The sequence below is a fragment of the Lagopus leucura genome, unplaced genomic scaffold (assembly GCF_019238085.1).
Source record: "Lagopus leucura isolate 7727_CA_CO unplaced genomic scaffold, USGS_WTPT01 Super-Scaffold_100002, whole genome shotgun sequence".
Lineage (NCBI taxonomy): Eukaryota > Metazoa > Chordata > Aves > Galliformes > Phasianidae > Lagopus > Lagopus leucura.
Genome location: NW_024962263.1, coordinates 41,912,843 through 41,930,032, shown reverse-complemented (window position 1 = coordinate 41,930,032; position 17,190 = coordinate 41,912,843). Strand labels below are relative to the sequence as shown.

The window sequence follows — 17,190 nt, the reverse complement described above, 5'->3', positions numbered from 1 at the left end:
TTATTAATGTAGTACTGTTGCTTATGCCCTGTTTCCTTTTTCTCCTCCTCTTTTTTTCTCCTGATTTGTATCTTCTTTAAAGTGCCAATCAATGGTAAGTTGCCCATTTGCCCCATGGAAGAGATGTGGAGGGTTGGGAGAGTATGTGTTTCATCCAAATTATAACCAGCCCACTGGGTTTTCCTGTTTGTTGGCTTGCATGTCAGTTGACACATAACATTTCACGCCTAATGTGATGGCTCATGATATACCGTGGTCCTAAAGCATGTTCAGCAGCCAGTCAAGACATTTTTCCTGATCAGATGATCCTCTGCATTTGTCCTCTTGTGGTTTGTCTCTAAACGTTGTATCAGATCTACATTTCCATTGCAGTCCTAGCTTGATGAAACCATAAGCCATTTTGTGCATCCTTTTATTTTGCTCACTCCAAACATTTGCCCTAAATTTGCAGTGTAAAATATTTCAGTTAACTAATCTAGGAAGTCTGCAAGTCCTGTTTTGTTCTATAGGACTTGCTGAAGTTTCAGAATGAAACTTCTATGCAACTTAGAACCAAATGCCTAATTTAAAACTCTTTTATAATCAGCCAGTGTTATTTAAAGCAATATTATAGTTTGGACTGCTCTGCAATGCTTCCATTGTAGAACCATGGAATTTGCCTCATTCCAATCAGTCTTGCAATTTCCCTGTGTAAACTGCTCCATGGATTTACTGTTCTTCTGGCACGTAGCCTTCACAGACAGAAGCAATGTTGATGATGTCAGATTTCTGCCATTCTTCTAGAAATCTGTGTGATTTGTATTTTTGTTTATAAGTAAAAATGAGCCAGTACATAATGAGATACTCTTTTCCTAGATGAAACCCATACGATGGTCAGTGACACAAGCAGCCTGGTTCAATCCCATACCTACAAGAAGCGAGATCCAGCAGATGTGCCCTACCAGACTGGACAGCTTCATCCAGCCATCCGTGTAGCTGACTTACTGCAGCACATCACCCAAATGAAGTGTGCAGAAGGCTATGGATTTAAAGAGGAGTATGAAGTAAGTATCAGATCTAGTGATCTGATTAGTGTGTCTTCTGCCCTGTTGGCTTTATCTGTCTGCTACCTGTACCACAGAATGGGAGAAATAATTACTCAACCCAGTAAACCAAGTGCTGTGTCACGGGAGGTACTGAATGGAAAGGATCACCTCCACAGTAAGCAAAGTTTCTGGTTGTAACAAGTCAGAATGAAGAGTGAGAAGCAAAACCTTTCTTGGAAATCTCTGCCTAATTCTACTTGCAGAAATATGTATATTGAAAAAGCAGCTTCACTAGCATTCTCCTGGAACTTACACTATTTTTCTTTTACTACTATCTAATCAGACTTGCCCTGTAACATGGTATTACTTGGGAAATCAAGTTCTAGAAGCAATATTTTTCGCATTAACTGTGAGAGACACTAATCATTGCAAGGGTGTGCTCACATGTTCAGAGAGGTCCATAAGGCTATAAAATGTATTCTCTGCTGTCTCAAATTTTTCTTGCTTTCTGGAGGCTATCTCTAATACTCATTGTTTTTTATATGAACTTATAGTCTCTCTTTTTGCTGTTTGGCTTTTTTTTTCATTCAGCTTCTGTTTCTTCCCTTCATACTACATTGACCTGTTCTTTGCTGTTATCCTCTTAGTGTTAAAAGTCATGACCACTATGTCCTGGCAAAGAATAGAAGAATGCAAAATCATGACTGCTGATCTTATCTTACTTGTGAGATAAGTCTGTCCATCTAGGTAGAAGAAAAAAAAAGCAAAACACAAGCAGACCTTGCTCTCATGCCCAAAACTATGGGTAATATTATACCCTCCTTTGAAAATTTGTTTATACTGTAGACCCTCAAGGAACATATTGCTCCTCATCCGAATCGTATAGCTGAATCAATGGCAACATCTCAGCCTGGGTTGGCTGTCTAACATGAGACCCTTTGAAATCTGATAGGTCCAATATTTTAATATTTAGAACATACAAATGAATGCCCTTTTTCCTCTTTTCTTTGTCTTCTACCTCAGAGTTTAAGGAGTTTATTAATGTAGATGGGTCTCACATGGTATTATAGAGTAGAGTTTGCCAGAGCAGATCTTAATCCAGAAAACAAGTAGCATGAAAATATTACTTCACAAAGGGAAAATAGTTACGATTGACCCACAGGACTGTACTACAGAGTGCCAAAATTGTCACAGGAGTGCGTGAGAATTTGTGAAATAATTTTCCACTGCTGAGATAGAAAGATGCACTGCATAAAAATATGTGGAGTCTGATATGTGGCATACTTGAAGCTATCTACTCAAAGCACTCTAACTTTTAATGCTTTATATGGACATGAACTGTGATCTAAGATAATGTGCACAGACTAAAAAATAACTGTTCTCTGTTCTGAGGTCTAGGAAACAAATGTGATCAGCAGCAGCCCACCGTCCTGTTCCCAGGGGCAAGTTATTCTTGACAGAGACTGTATCTACTTCAGTGCGTAGTAGTGTCCATCTAATGGAAGGCCCTATCCAAATTGCACTGCACCTCTAACCAAGTGTACAGTCCTTAATTTCCTTTCCTTGGAAACTGAGATGTGAGAAATCAGAGGAACAGTTGTTCTGGTGTGATGTTATTCCAATGTAGCCAGTAAGAAGCAGAATAATCCAAATGCAATTTTAACCATCTTCTCAAAATAGAAGCCAGCAAAAAAAGATCCCTTCTTATTCTTTAATCTGATAGAAAAAGAAGGGATGACAACCAGCAAAAACCATTTAAATTGCTTTCACCCTGTAGGGCAAGCAACAGTTTATCTTTTGGTCATGCACAGGTGTGTTCTGCTCTAGGGGCTCAATGTGTCGTTCTTAAATTTTGAAGGTAGGAACTCATGTATTTGCTGCTGCAGGTCCTTCACTACGAAGATATTACCTGTTTATATAATACCTTGCTTAGTTTTTACTAGCCTGCTTTTTGCAAGAAATAGTGTTTTTGGGGCGTTTGTTGTGCTTTGTCATGACGGCTGTATGATATAAAAATTGCTTAAATATGTAATTGTTTAAACTGGTGTTTGTAGCATTATAAGCTTTCAAAGCCCATGCTTCAGGCCCTTTCCAAAGTCAACGACGACAATTTTTTTTTCCCCTCAAATGTAGAAAACAATTAATTCCCAGAAGGAGCTAATCACTTGTCAACTTTCATTTGTGCAGCTGACTTAAGCAAGTTTGTTCCTTTGAGCTTTTTATGGCACTGTTATTTTAAAATGATAGAATTTTATTCTTGTCTATGGAAAAGATTTGCTCATCAGCCAGAACCCTTTGTACCAGCATTAAGCCTAGAGGAAAGCTACAATTAATTTATATTAAAAAAAGAGGACTGTAAAATGGAATTTATAATGCAACCAACGACATGGCTTTTTAACTACAGCAGATCAAACGATACTACAGAGAAACAGTTTCCAGGAAAATCACTTAATTTTAAGCTTACCAAGCTGAGGAATGGCATCCCATTACAGACAGTAAGTACAGTCATGACTGATGACAGTAGATGCAATACATTTGGGTGCAGTGTATAAGTAAAGGGAGACTTAAGATATTGCTGCATCGTATAGGTAATTTTCTATAACCAAAGTGAACTACAACTAACTATATATTTCAGGGTTTTTTTCCACTGACCTACTGCAGTATTGCTTTTTTTTTTTTTGTCCATGTGCATTGAAAAAAATGCTCAATCTGTTGTAGCACTGCTAAGATTGAGAATCAGTTTGTTTATGCTGTTGTCAAACTGATACTGTCCTCTTCACAAGGTTGACCTAGGCAATGGAAGAACTTTTTTCCTTGTAAGTTATCAGAAGGATAACTGTCCAAATGAAAAGGAAGAAATGGTTTGACAGGGGATTTGTTTTGCATCAAGTCTCATACATGATTTTTGCTCTAACAAGACAGTAGGATTATATATTCTCAGCAGGGAAAGAGTTTGGTTCAGGAGAAATTCACACAGGATTCGCTCTGAAAATAAATCTGTTGAAGTGAACAGAAAGTGAAGTAGCACATTACCCATTAGCGGCACTTCAGAGGAGTAAAAGGATACGGTGCACTTGCTGTCATGCATAGTTATAAGTGCTTTAAAATAAAATTTCATAATTAGGAACACAGTTCACAATAATTGGGACAGTAGTTCACAATCCACGTAATTTTAAGTCCTGTTGGCTTCACAGTTTTTAGAGTAACATAACCGAAGCAAAGGAAAAGATTGAAAAATCATCTTTTGCAATGACAGGCTGGTGCTTGATTGCTCCCTGCTCCACTCTGCGGTGCAGTGGCCCATTTGAGAAGCTGAGTACCCTCAGGTCCCATGTATAGGGCCTCGAGAGGGCACGGCACTTGGCAGGATTGTGCCCTTCCCCATGGAGAAGAGATACTTTGTTCTCAATGCTGACAAGGTTTTGCTGAAGTATTAGTAGGGAAGCATCCTGGCTCTGCTCCTGCTCTGGCATGTGTGAGGATTCCTGTTCCCTAGGGCAGAATCTGGCCCCGAGTTTTGGCTGCAGCCGTGCAGCTTTGGATCTGGTGTCTAGCTGTGTCTGCAGAGCAGCAGCAAAGACAGGCATGTCCTCAGCAGTGCGTCAGTAGCAAGTTTATGCCCATTTATCCAGGTGTTTCTCAGGTGCGGAAATAGCATGGGTACATTACTGTAAGCCAAGGACTCAAGCACAGACCTTCATTTACAGCCTGGTGGAGTGTTAATGATTGGAAAGGATTGCACAGAAATCCTTAAACTCTGGGAAATTTCCACACAGCTAGTCTGCAGTAGAGTTCTAAAATCCTTTCTATCCCCTGCCAGACCCTTAAGAAAGGAAAGGTTTTGGCTTGGTTCCAGCAGCATTAGATTGACAGAATAACATTGGCCTGATTACAAAACACCCTCCCCTTCCCTAACCCTCCTCCCCCCCCCCAACTGTGCATTATTTTAGCTGCTCCCCGCTTCCGAAGCATGAGAGCTTGCACTAATGATGGAGAGGGAACATTGCTGATCTCCTTTCTGCATTACAGAAGCTATTCAAATAGGATAGAAAGATTAAAGTGGTCTCTGTATTTCACTACCTTTTTCCCTTATACTTGCCACCTTTTCAGACTTCCTAGTTTCACAGGGCCTTACACTGTGTCTTTTCACAAAGATCAATATCTGTTAAAAGGTCTTAAACACTGCTGCAAAGGAGTGAGTTCACATCCTTCCTAGGGAGGAAATGGAGTAGGCTTCTCTAGGCCACCACAGCTTAGCACAGCTAGGATGGAAATGGAAAAAATTATTACGCTTATTGTTTTAATTAAGATTTATTTTAGACTCTATTTTTGGTTCTTTCAATCTACAAAGCATTTTACCTGTTCACTGTGAATTGTTTTTTTGCCAAATAAACCTCTGTTGATGTAAGTCTCAAACAGATTTCAGAGTGTCTACATAAGAGCTTGGACTGGTTTAGTCGAATTGATTTAAAAACACACCTTTAATTAAACTGGTGCAACATTGTGTAGATAAAGCCTTGCAAAATCGATTCCACATTATGTTCCATGACAGGGGCTTCTGAGCTTCCATTATCTCAGAAACAGAGGTAACTTTGAAAAGCCAGGGTTTGCAGAGGGTATCCTTCTCAGATCAGCCTCGTTTACTGTCACTATCAGCACTGTCAGAAACAGGCTTTTAAAAAGGTTTCTCTGTATAACGTTAACTTTAAAGCCTTTCCCTCTGCTGTGTCTCTCTCCTTCCTTCTCCTCCCTTCCTGAAATGCATTCCCTTTCTCAAGGCTTTGTGGCAGTTCAGCTGTTTCACTCAGGAAGCAATTTTAAACTAGTATCATTAAGGCCATACTGCTCCTAATATGAAGGAGTTACATGCTGTCAAGACACACTGTACCAATTGTGCTGCTTTTATGCTGCGTGGTCTCCATCCACTCTGAGGGGTTGCACCAATGTATCTATATTAATTGCTAAATCACTGCACTTAAACAGGCAGATACTGATGTGAATACAGGCACAGAGGGCCTTTCAAGGTCAGGAACATGAAATGTATTATCTAATGTATGTTAACCAATTCATTTTATTTTAGCACTTCTTAACACCTATTATAGATTGGTAGCAGTATTTTGAAATAGGTTCCCTGGTCATGGTCGCTGTTTAGTTATACCCTGGGGGATTGTGGTCAAAGGTGATGATGAAAAATGAATAATTTGAAGAGGATTTGGAGGTGAGTGGTGAGAATAATGGAGGTTAGAAACAAAACATATGCATTGAAATGGAACTTCAAAGGTACATAAGTAGATGTGCTGTCTGTCAATGAAAAAAGAGTTTTTCACACTGTGTACTGGTGGCCTGTGAAATACCTGCAGTAAAAAAGAGAACAGCTTAAGGAAACAAAACAAGAAAAACAAACTCTCTTAAAACAGCATAAATACAAATCCTGGGCTTCAGGAGCAGAAAATATTGCAGGCAAGCTTGGAATTTTTTGTGGAGAAAGTTTACCCCGTAGTTACCCACTTAAGGCTTTGCTTTCTCCAAACCACTGTTACACAAATGTCTGACCGAGGACAGAAATCTGGTAGAGTTTCCTTTTGCTTCTGTCGTGCAAATGCATGGCAGACCAGAATCTTGTCACCTCAACCAGCTCTTCCATCACAGGTTTTCTTTTTTTGTTGTTCCAGCTGTAAAAAAAATGCACTGCCACATAAAACTTCTAAGTCCAGTGCTCTAGGGCCTTGAAACTGAAACTTCATGAATAGCAGGAGAAATAAGAGTTTTGTTGATGTTAGGTTGATATAACTGCTGATAGGACTCAGCTGGTGCTGCTTTTTCTATGTTTGTTCTTTATGCCTGCAACTGGCATGTCTCACCTCCAATCTGTACATTTTTATCACACTTTTTGCCTGATTTTATTTGATATTCTGCAGCACCTGCTGAGGCAGTCAATACCACAATCAGTGCAGGTTATTTTCTATCCTGCAAGACACATATTAGAAAGAAAGCAAAAAGACTCTGAAACATCAGGAGGGAATGAGGGCATTAGTACGTAGTTTAAATACATGAAGGGCAACATATGTGTCCTCCAGAACTGGGAGAAAGATGACTGTTTTTATTTTTTTTTCTCTCTCTTTTTGTTTCTGTAGTAATGAGAAAATTCATTGGAAATTGAAAACATAAGAGAAATCAAAACATAAGTAAAATAGTGGGAATTTGTCCTGTGGAAGCAGTGTGGAAAAGTATTGGAAATACTCCTCTGTAGTGATTCTTGCTATTATTTTTTGTGCAATGCTGTAGATAATTAGATAGAGCTGGAAAATGTCACCTTAATATCCGTTTATATCTTTAGTCTTTAATACTGGGAAGTTGCAGTGGTTTGATTATTGGCATCATAAATGTTCTCTTTTGTGTACAATGGATAACCATTGTTTAAGGCGATAAAAAGGTTTGTATGTGAGTTGGGTGTTCCTTTTCCTTTATCAAAGGTCTGTGTTCAGAATACCCCAGTTTCATCAGATTACCATGAGGTCTGCAACAGCCTGCCACAGGTAATTTATCCCTGTGTGGGTTTATCCCAGACTCATGGATGCAGGAAGCCTCAGCACCAGAGATCTTGTCTCAGGAGGTTAAAAAGAAGGGTAGAACCAAGCAGCTGATGTGTCCGCAAACAATGTTTTGGTTTGGAAGTACTAAGGTACTCCAGGTCAATACCAAGCTGCTAAAATGAAGTCATTCCAACCCAGAAACTACATTTGCTAATATATAACATGCATAAGTAATGACGCAGCCTCCCAGTGCATGCAGTATCCCTTAATTTCTTTAGTAAAGGTAGCTTCAGTTGTTGAACACTCCCAGGGTGGTGACACACTGGAACAGGTTGCCCAAAGAGGTTGTGGATGCCCCATCCCTGGAGGTATTCAAGGCCAGGCTGGATGTGGCTCTGGGCAGCCTGGTCTGGTGGTTGGTGACCCTGCAGACATAGCAGGGGGGTTGAAACTAGATGATCATTGTGGTTCTTTTCAACCCAAGCCATTCTGTGATTCCATGATCAAAAGGAATCAGCTGGTAACAATTTCAACTGGATGGTAGTTGATAGAAGTTTGGTCTTCTCACTTCAGAGACACTTTCATTTTACTACATATGTGTTGTGCCAGTATTATACAATTCTGAATCTATCCTTAATAACTGAGAATTTCTGTTCTTAACAGGTTTTGAATGTATGAAAGGTGCTGTCTCAGTGCTTAATCTCATTCACACAGCAGTTCCTTTCTGTCTTGTGCTGCAGTGATTGCCCAGTCATTGAGGTGCCCCAGGAGTTTCTAAATCTCATTGTTTCCTTCTCCTGCTCTTCTTAAATGCCTTCTCCAATTCTTCCTAAATGCCTTCTCCAATTTAAATAGATGTGCACGTATATGCAGAAGCAGCTTTCTAGTTTGCTTTCATTAAAGCAGGTTTAATTAAAATTTATTCTTATCACAGATTATAGATTTATGCAGGTCGTGGCTTCATTACAAAGGCTTTGGGTTTTTATCTGTTTGAATAATAAAATTGTGGAAGTATATATGTTGCAGCCCCTCCATACCCCTAGGATTACTTTCAGTGCGGTGCAGGCAGCTGTTTGCTCATGCTGTGTCATGGCTGGTACTGATCAGTCAGTTAGCTGAGTGTTAAGCTCCTGTTTTCCTCTCCTTGATACCCCAAACATTCTGAACTGTATAATATGAATTCAAGAATAAGGATGCCTAATTCAGCCCAGTCCTTCAAGTTTAGGCTGCATCTCAAGGAATGCCTGGTAACTTTTAAGTGCATCTGTCATAACAATTGCATCCCTTTAAACACTGTCTGTTAGAACAGGTGACTGGTAACTGTATGCAACTTAGTTTTATGTAGACTTAGAAAGCTTGTTTTGGTTTGGTTTGCTTTTTTTTCTCTGTCTTCAGTCCAACTGCACAGCGGTCTTCGAAATTCATTTTAATTTTGTACCCCTTTTATTTGACTCCGTGCTTAGGATCCTTTATTCCTGCAAGGCATTGCAAAATCTTTCTCAGTTTCTTCTGGAAGGATTTGTAAGCATGTGCAATGCCAAATTGGAGCAATAAAAGAAATAGCTTTCAAGTCTCACTGATTGTTGCCAACTTGGCAGAGAGCAGAACTTTTGAAATCCAGTATCCACATCTGATAACTCCAAGTAATTAACACAGAGGTTATGCATTCTTTTCAATGGAAACCATCAGCCTTTTTCCTCGTACTGCTACCTCATGTTTTGCATGAACGTACATGCCTATTCTTTTAGTAACCCACAGTCACATATCGTTCTGCTATTTTAGCGTGTGGAATCTGTTGCACTGTTATTCTCCAGCCTGCCCAGCCTTCTTCTCCTTTAGAAGACACAAGTTGAGAAACAGTTGAGGTGCATTAAGCAGATTTCTCTGAATCTGTTTTACTCTGTCTGTTAGGCAAGTCATTTTTGCTGCATAATCTTGCCACTGTGCTTTTGATAGTATCGCATCTATGCTGTGTACCTTTTGAAATTAGGATTTAGTTTCAGATTTAGTCAATCTATGTGTCATTATGGGTTATTGAACACCACAGTAGGAAACTAAATGAGGCCACTAAGCTTCATTTCACTCATAGGATGAGTTTCCAGAAGGAAATATTCCAGAGCAGCCATAGCACTCGCAGTCTGAGGTGATGGGTTAAACTTCATAAATGCTTGTGACAAGTACAATTCGAAAGAAATTAAAGTTTTTGAAGCTATATACTGCATATTTGTTCCAGACTGATTTATTAATTATTCAAATGAGGCATTGAATATTTGATCAGAATCTGTAATCCCTTCTTCAGTTAACATATTATTTACTTTTGAAAATTGCTGATGTACCATACTTTTCCCACTGGACAGGCAAAAATGAATTGGTCCAATTTATGTGCTCAGAGTAATATATTGTACTTTAATGTTAAGGATATTATTCATTATCTCCTACTCATATAAGCTTCCTTGCCTCCTTCATATTTTATTATTGCCCTTTAAAAAGACATAAAAAAATCAGTCATGTAGTTATTCCATTTTAAATTATGCAAATGATGTTAAATGCAATTATAATCTATTCTTTTATTAATTATAAATACACCCAGTGTGTTTTCTATGGACTGTATTTTATTCACTGCAAATAATTATGCATTTTAGTCTATTGCTGGTTTCACGACTAGATCATTATTACTGCATGTTTGTAAAGCATGAGGAATACTTTTCAAATCAAGTTAGCATAATTTAGCTATTAGGAGTTTTAATTCAGCATCGGTTTATCCACAACATACCTAAAATATGCATAATTTTCTATAATGTATTTGTTTTAAATAAGTTAAAATAGCCATCATGAATCTTTTAGGAAATGAAAATCTGTATTCTTGTGTACCCCATGGCTTCATATATTGTCTAAAGAAGTTTATTGTCTGCAACACAAGGTTTTTTCTTAAACGTTTCCTGCAGTGCTTCAGGAATTGTCCTGTTAATGGAAAAAATGATTAGCATTTTCCAGCAGGAAGGAATTTTTGGTTACAGCATGCTGATTTGATGGACACGGGAAATTCTGTGGGAAACGATAAGCCCACTGCAATTGTGGTGGGCCATAGTTGGGCATCCAGGCAGGTTGGCAAGGACTCCTTCCACCCCACTGGTTCCCTGCCAGTGTCTCCATCCATCTCCTGCATGCTTCAGTGAGATAGCTGCTCCTCTGGGTGCTAATCAGGGCACAAGCTGGGCAATGCCAGCACATGGGCTGTTGCTGGATACTGCTGTTCTCCATCTGTTTGGCTCTGTCTCTGTCTTACTAATAAGCGGGTAGGAAGCCCTGTGTCCTCAGCCACTCATCTGAGAGGTCCTGGCTTGTCAGCCAGTTCTGAGGAGATGCAAGAAAGGAAGAAAGATGAGGATGGCAGCTATGGAACAAAACTGGCTCCTGAGCCAAAGCTGGTGAGAAAAGTGGAGTGTTCATGGAAACAAGGCAGCTTAGGAGGTGGGCAGAAGGAAGAGCAGGCAGTCTTTGGGAACTTGCTAAATGCTGTCAGATAGAGAGATTCAGTATTTCTAAAATGATACAATAGCAGCATCAGTCATGTAGAATTATTGGAGTTAGTGGATTTGCAGCTTGATTCAGGACTGAAGAAAATTCCTAGTATTGACACTTCTTCAGAAGATTGAAAAAGGATATTTTAGACTTACAGCGTGATTTGGAGCCCAAGGCAAGGGAGGACCTTAAGGATGAGCTTAGGTTCAATATGTTTCAAACAAATGTGAAGGACTCATTCAGTATACATTCCTTTCTGTTCTGTATTTTACTGTTCACCTGAATGGAAGCAACACTAAGGTTTTTGTATACACAGACATCAGACAACTAATGGTTTGGACATGTTCATGCTGCAGTGGCAAAACCTGAATGTCTGTCCACCAAGACAGTGCAGTTTCTTCCCCCTAAGACCTCAAAAAGTTTCGTGGTTGACAATGCTGTGCTTTGTTATATGGAAGAAATGAGTGCCTTGTGTTTATATAGGGTTAAAATGCATCTACCTAACTGAGCCCTAGCTTTCAGGTGCCTGGGCAATTATCTCTTACTATGTAACAGTAAAAAACTGAAAGAACTGTGTATATATATATATATATATATATATATATATATATATGTATATATATATATAATATGTAAACAATATATATTTATATTCATGAGACAAGCCATCTCCACTTGCACACCACATACCAAAGGGGTAAGGACCTTCGTTGATGAACAGGATGAGTTCAAAAGCAGACATAGCTGAGACTGTCTTTGCTAATAGAGGTAGCTTGCAGTGAAGGGGATATTATAAACTGTACTCTTTTTAGTGAGATTATAAGTTTTTTTGTCTTTATCTTACTCAAACAGGAACAGGTTTCCTTTCTGAATGCCTCCCAGTGCTTGCTCTGGGCTGGTAGAGTCTCAGTGAAGCGTTGGTTCCTGACATAATCATAAAGTTGAAGCATGTGATTAGTCTGAGTGAAGGTAATGGAAATACCTTACCTTTGATGCTTAAATACTTGTCTGTATTACAGAACTTAGAGTTTTGAAGTAAAAAAATATTACCATTCTAATTGTTTACGGTAAATGCCCACACGTTAATGAAGGGCAATAAACAACAATAAAGCAACAAAACAACAATAAAGCAACAAAATTCCTGCATAGCATAACAGAATTTGAAAAGGTAGGATCAGATTTTGTGTCTTCCACTCAGCAAGGAGTATTGAAAGCAGCCACCTCCAACCCCTTAGATGAATAGTTAGTAAAGAAACAAAGTGACGTAAGGAGATGGGGAGGGCTTGCAGTGCAAAGCTCTTTTTAGATTTGTGTGTCCTTCCAAGATCCTCTGAATCTGAGCAAGACTGTCAAGTTAAGACATGTGCTTTTTAATCTTCAGAAAGACTGTGTATTCGGTTCCTCAGTCTATTACAATACTAGCACTGCTCTTCAAAGTGCCGTCAGCCTTTTACTCATTGCTAGAACAGTTCAGTGTGATGTTTGCATGAAGGATATTTCAGCTCATTGTCCTCTGTGTTCGGCTGTGGTATCAGCTGTGCTTTTGTTCGGTTAGCCTTGATTTTTATCTGTGCCTGTTTCCATTTGTAATTGGACAAAATGACTACAGAAGAACTAAGTATTTCTGGTTTGTAGTTTTGCTTGTTCACCTTGTTTGCACTTCAACTTCAGCTTTTATGCTCTGTGTAACACTGTCAATACACAGCTTCTGTAAGGTTGGTGTAACAAACTGCGAAGATTATGTCAGTGAGGAAAACCTTAAAGTGGCACAGAGCCACTTTATCAGCTCCAGTACCAAGTCTCTATCTTGTTTCCAGGAGAGTGAAATATCACTTATTCCTGGCTGCTCTAATACCCCCCTTAGGATATTCTGAGACGTGCCAGAGATCAGTGTTAGGTCTGCAATGCTAACAACAATTATTCATGATTTCTTATAATACAGGAAATCGGGAGCACACAACAAGGCGATTATGCAGCAGGTCTAAGATGAACAAAAGGAAATATTTTTCACACAGCACATAATTGCATAGTGGAGCTCACTGCCTCAAGTTGCTGTGGAGCCAAAATTATAAATGAGTTCAAAAATGGGCTAGACAAATTCATTGTTAAACACAATGACTGTGTGCAGTCTCTGGCTGAGAAAGAGATTGCTCAGGAAAGCCGTTGATTGCTAGAAGTTAAGAGGGTACTGTGGGGAAAGTCTCTCTGTTTGCTCTTTTTTTTTTTTTTTTTGTAAACATCTGCTACTGGACTGTTGCAGAAAGAGCAATGGCATGTACGGACCTCTGTTTTGACCTAGCAGAGCTGTTAACACCTATGAAGAAGAAAATGTATCAGTGATACTGTAAAAGCAAAGCAAACAATGTGAAATGTTTTTGGTTTTTTTTTTTTTTTTTTTTTTTTTTTTTAACATACTATTAGTAAATATTATAGCCCTAACATCACTTTATATTGTAAAGAACACAGAGTTCTTTAAGTTAGCCAGCTTACCCATTAGTTTTTCACTTCAGCAACTGTCCTGCTTTTGGACTGTGAAATGCAGGATGATGATGCTATAAGGAAAAGAGGAAAAAAGGAAATTCCCTTGCTAAAGAGATTTTATTTAAAATGCAGGTAACTCCTATCCTGAAGCCTAATCTTGAACCTATATTCTTAGCAGTGCCTTATTCCACAAAGAACTTTGTTTGCATTAATTAGGCAATTTCAAGTAAGCAACGTTACTTACAGTGGGAGAGTCTTACATGGACTTGGAATTTAACAGATTGAGCTTCCAAACCACACAAAAGCATTTGCTTCTATTCTGTACTGGAACAAACATTTCAACAAACCTAGTATCTTGCTGCTTTATTTTATACACATTTCAGTTTTACCACTGAGTTTTTCATTGTCTCAATCTTTTACATCATCACCAGCTTGAATTTTACATTTTGATGCATATGTTGTAAATTAAGTCTATAGAACCAACAGTAGGTAGAACATAGCATTAGAAACACTGCTTGAGTCCAAGGAAAAGTCATATAAATTGCTCATGCTTTTTGTGTGTTTAATTGTAGTTCTCATTAGAGACTGACATATTTTTCCTCCATTTGTCAGGTCTTTGCACAGCATTTGTGTTTGTTTTGCTAGTGTTTACTAAGCATGTGTATCTCTGCCACACAAAGGAAGCTAAAATAGTCTATGCTTTCTGTTGCATTTAGAGCTGCTATAAGGCTTTAACTGCTTTTTAGATTGATTTTTATTTTTGTAATGAAGACTATGTTATTTTTAAGACCTTTTTCAAAACACCATCTTTCTTCCATAAATGGATCTTTTTCATTGATGAGGAAGCAGGATGGCTTGGCTGGAGAGAAAATAAGTTTCCTGTTGACATACCTAGGAGTATATTTCCTTTTAGCTCAAGCATGTGGGATTACTTACATTTCTTACAAGGGATCAAGTTGGATCCTTATAACATAGCCCTGGTCCAGGGGCCAAGAAAAGAATGAAAATAGTAAATTTTTGTCTAGCTGGATATGGGCACAAAGATTCACTTGTGCTTGCTCAGTTTTTACCCTGACTCCCCCGGAGTGCCTCCTCCAATACCAGAAACCTTCCCCGCAGGTAAACTTGACTTTCTGCTCCATCCTCTCCTATCTGTGGGGACGCCATTCCTCACTTGCTGACTGTCAGAAGAGGGTAATGTGAGAACATCTATTGTCCCATAGCTATTGCAGGGATATTTGAAATCACTTAGGTAGTGTGGAATAGTGATCATAGAACCACAGACTATTCCAGGTTGGAAGGGACCCATGCAAAGGAGCACATCTGAGAGATTTGTCCAGACACTTCTTGAACTCTGGCAAGCACAGTGCTGTGACCACACTATGCACATTTACAAGGTATGCCACAATTTTTGTTTTTCCCTGCTTGGACCAGCCCGTCCCTGCTCTGCCTTTGTCACCCATGTTCTGCAACTGCCAGCTCTTTCTCCTGAGCATGGTGGACAGGACAGTTTGGGAAAAGTCCTCCTCCCTAATACTGGGAAAAGCAAGGAGCAGGAGGTAGACTACATGCATGCTTTACTCCTTGCAGCCAGCTGCACTCTTCTCTTTCCTCCAGAAAGACAGTGGAGCAATTATGTTGACAAGGGGGCCAGAGTGTGGAAACTGATGTCAGAAGGAATTTTACTAGGGTGGGAAATACTGCGTCTGTGGGATTGAGGGAAAATAAGGTCATCTGTTCATGTGTCCTAGTTCCCCAGTTTTGCAGAACAGCAAGTCCCATCATCCCTGGAAACATGACAGTGTAATCTAGAAGGCTAATAGTAACATGGTTTTTTTAATGGTATAACAAAAGATTTGAATGCCGCTACCCATATGATGGCTTTAGAGTGCAGGAACCATATGTTGGAGTGCTCAAGGTACAGCAGCGATGGAAAGAAAAGCAAAAATAGTCACTTTCTTATTTCATTTGTGGAAGAAAAAGGGGTGGGAGGAAGAGGTATTATAGAAAACACTACTTTTACTGTCACTAACAGGAGCTATATTTTAAAAAGCAGAAAATGCATGTGCATAAAGCAGTGAAGTACTCAACTCACTGTAAAGTTCTCTCCATGCCTGCAAATGCTTAGGGCTCTTTCAATGGAAAACAGGAAAGTTATCTTGGTTTATGCCAGAATTCATTTGATCTGATGTCAGATCAAGTATATTTTAACCGATATGGAAAGTTCTGATACCAACTATCATGACTACAGTAAAGTTACCAAGAATGATAATATCCCTACCCAAAATGATAAAAAGCAAGCAATGTTTATTTTGGGTGTTGTCTCACATATGCTTTTACAAGTAATCTTATAGAACTAAGCCTCAGCTTACAAAGGTTGATGTGGGACTAGGTAGGGAACAAGAACACAACATTGTACCACTACACTGACAGATTTTCACTAAGTCCAGGAAGTTTGCAATTACTGAAAGATTTCCTCTGGAACCCTAATTGTTGTTAGCACTAGGATCCTGTAAGTGCGGCCAAAAAACAAGAGTTTCAGGTTCACTCAACCTGAATCAGTTTTACTATTTTTTACTATCTTTACCATTCCAATGTCACAGAAGCCTATTTTGTTTTGGAAGACAAATCTTTTATTGTAACTTATGTTGGGTGGTTCCAGGGCATTTCTAGGTTTGATAAAACTTGTGAAATTATTGTGAAATAATATGCAACTCCAGAAGTATTCATTTCCCAGATTCCCCAGAAGAATCAGATGCTTCCCTACATCCTAAAGTTTCATACTGATGGTCCTTATAATGAGTTTTTTCAATACATGTCATAAAATCACAGAATCTCAGAATGACTTGAGTGGAAATCAACCCTCTGGAGAATCTGGCCAATTCCTGCAGGACCACCGAGGGCAGGGTGCCCAGGCCCACATCCAGGCAGCTTCTGAAAATCTTGGAGGAGTAGACCCCACAGCCCCTGGGCAACCTGTGCCAGTGCTCCGTCACCTGCACAGCACAGAATTGCTGCCTTCTGTTCAAAGGGTTTCTCTTGAGCCCCAGTCTGGGCTCATTGCCTTTTGTGCTACTACTGTGCACCACTGGAAAGAGCCTGACTCCCTCTTCTTGCACATTCCTGTCAGGTTTTTGTATGGATCCTGAGCTATCACTCTATCACTGAGCTGTATGGTTAGCTGAGCTATCACTTCTCATGACTGAACATTCCCAACTCCCTTAGCCTTTTCTTACAGGAAAAATGCTCCAATTATTTCATGATAGTAATGTTCCCTTTCTGGACTCTCATTAGTTCGTTCAACTTTCTCAGGAGGGAGAGTCAACTCTTTGAAGGGGTAGATAACAGTAGGTCAAGGGGAAATGGCTTTAAGATGAGGGAGGGAAGATTTAAGTTGGATATCAGGGGGAAGTTCTTTACATACAGAGAGAGTGGTGAGGTGCTGGAACAGGCTGCCCAGAGAGGTTGTGGATGCCCTGTCCCTGGAGGTGTTCAAGACCAGGTTGGATGGGGCCCTGGGCAGCCTGGTCTAGTATTAAATGAGGAGGTTGGTGGCCCTGCATGTGGCAGGGGGGTTGGAGATTCATGATCCTTGAGGTCCCTTCCAACCCAGGCCATTCTGTGTTTCT

The 17,190-nt window shown here is 39.5% G+C and overlaps 1 protein-coding gene across 9 annotated transcripts in view; it reads left to right on the top strand.

The window, feature by feature from the left end:
* The window catches only part of PTPRM (protein tyrosine phosphatase receptor type M), a 450,209-nt gene that overhangs the window by 360,223 nt on the left and 72,796 nt on the right, over positions 1-17,190 (top strand). For 6 of the 9 annotated variants that reach the window (XM_042870343.1, XM_042870338.1, XM_042870344.1 and 3 more), the window contains one exon: positions 856-1,043. In XM_042870343.1, coding sequence (XP_042726277.1) covers positions 856-1,043 — 188 coding nt within the window. Of the gene's footprint in view, positions 1-82; positions 95-855; positions 1,044-17,190 lie in introns of all 9 variants that reach the window. The other 3 variants (XM_042870337.1, XM_042870346.1, XM_042870339.1) reach the window with 1 other exon arrangement.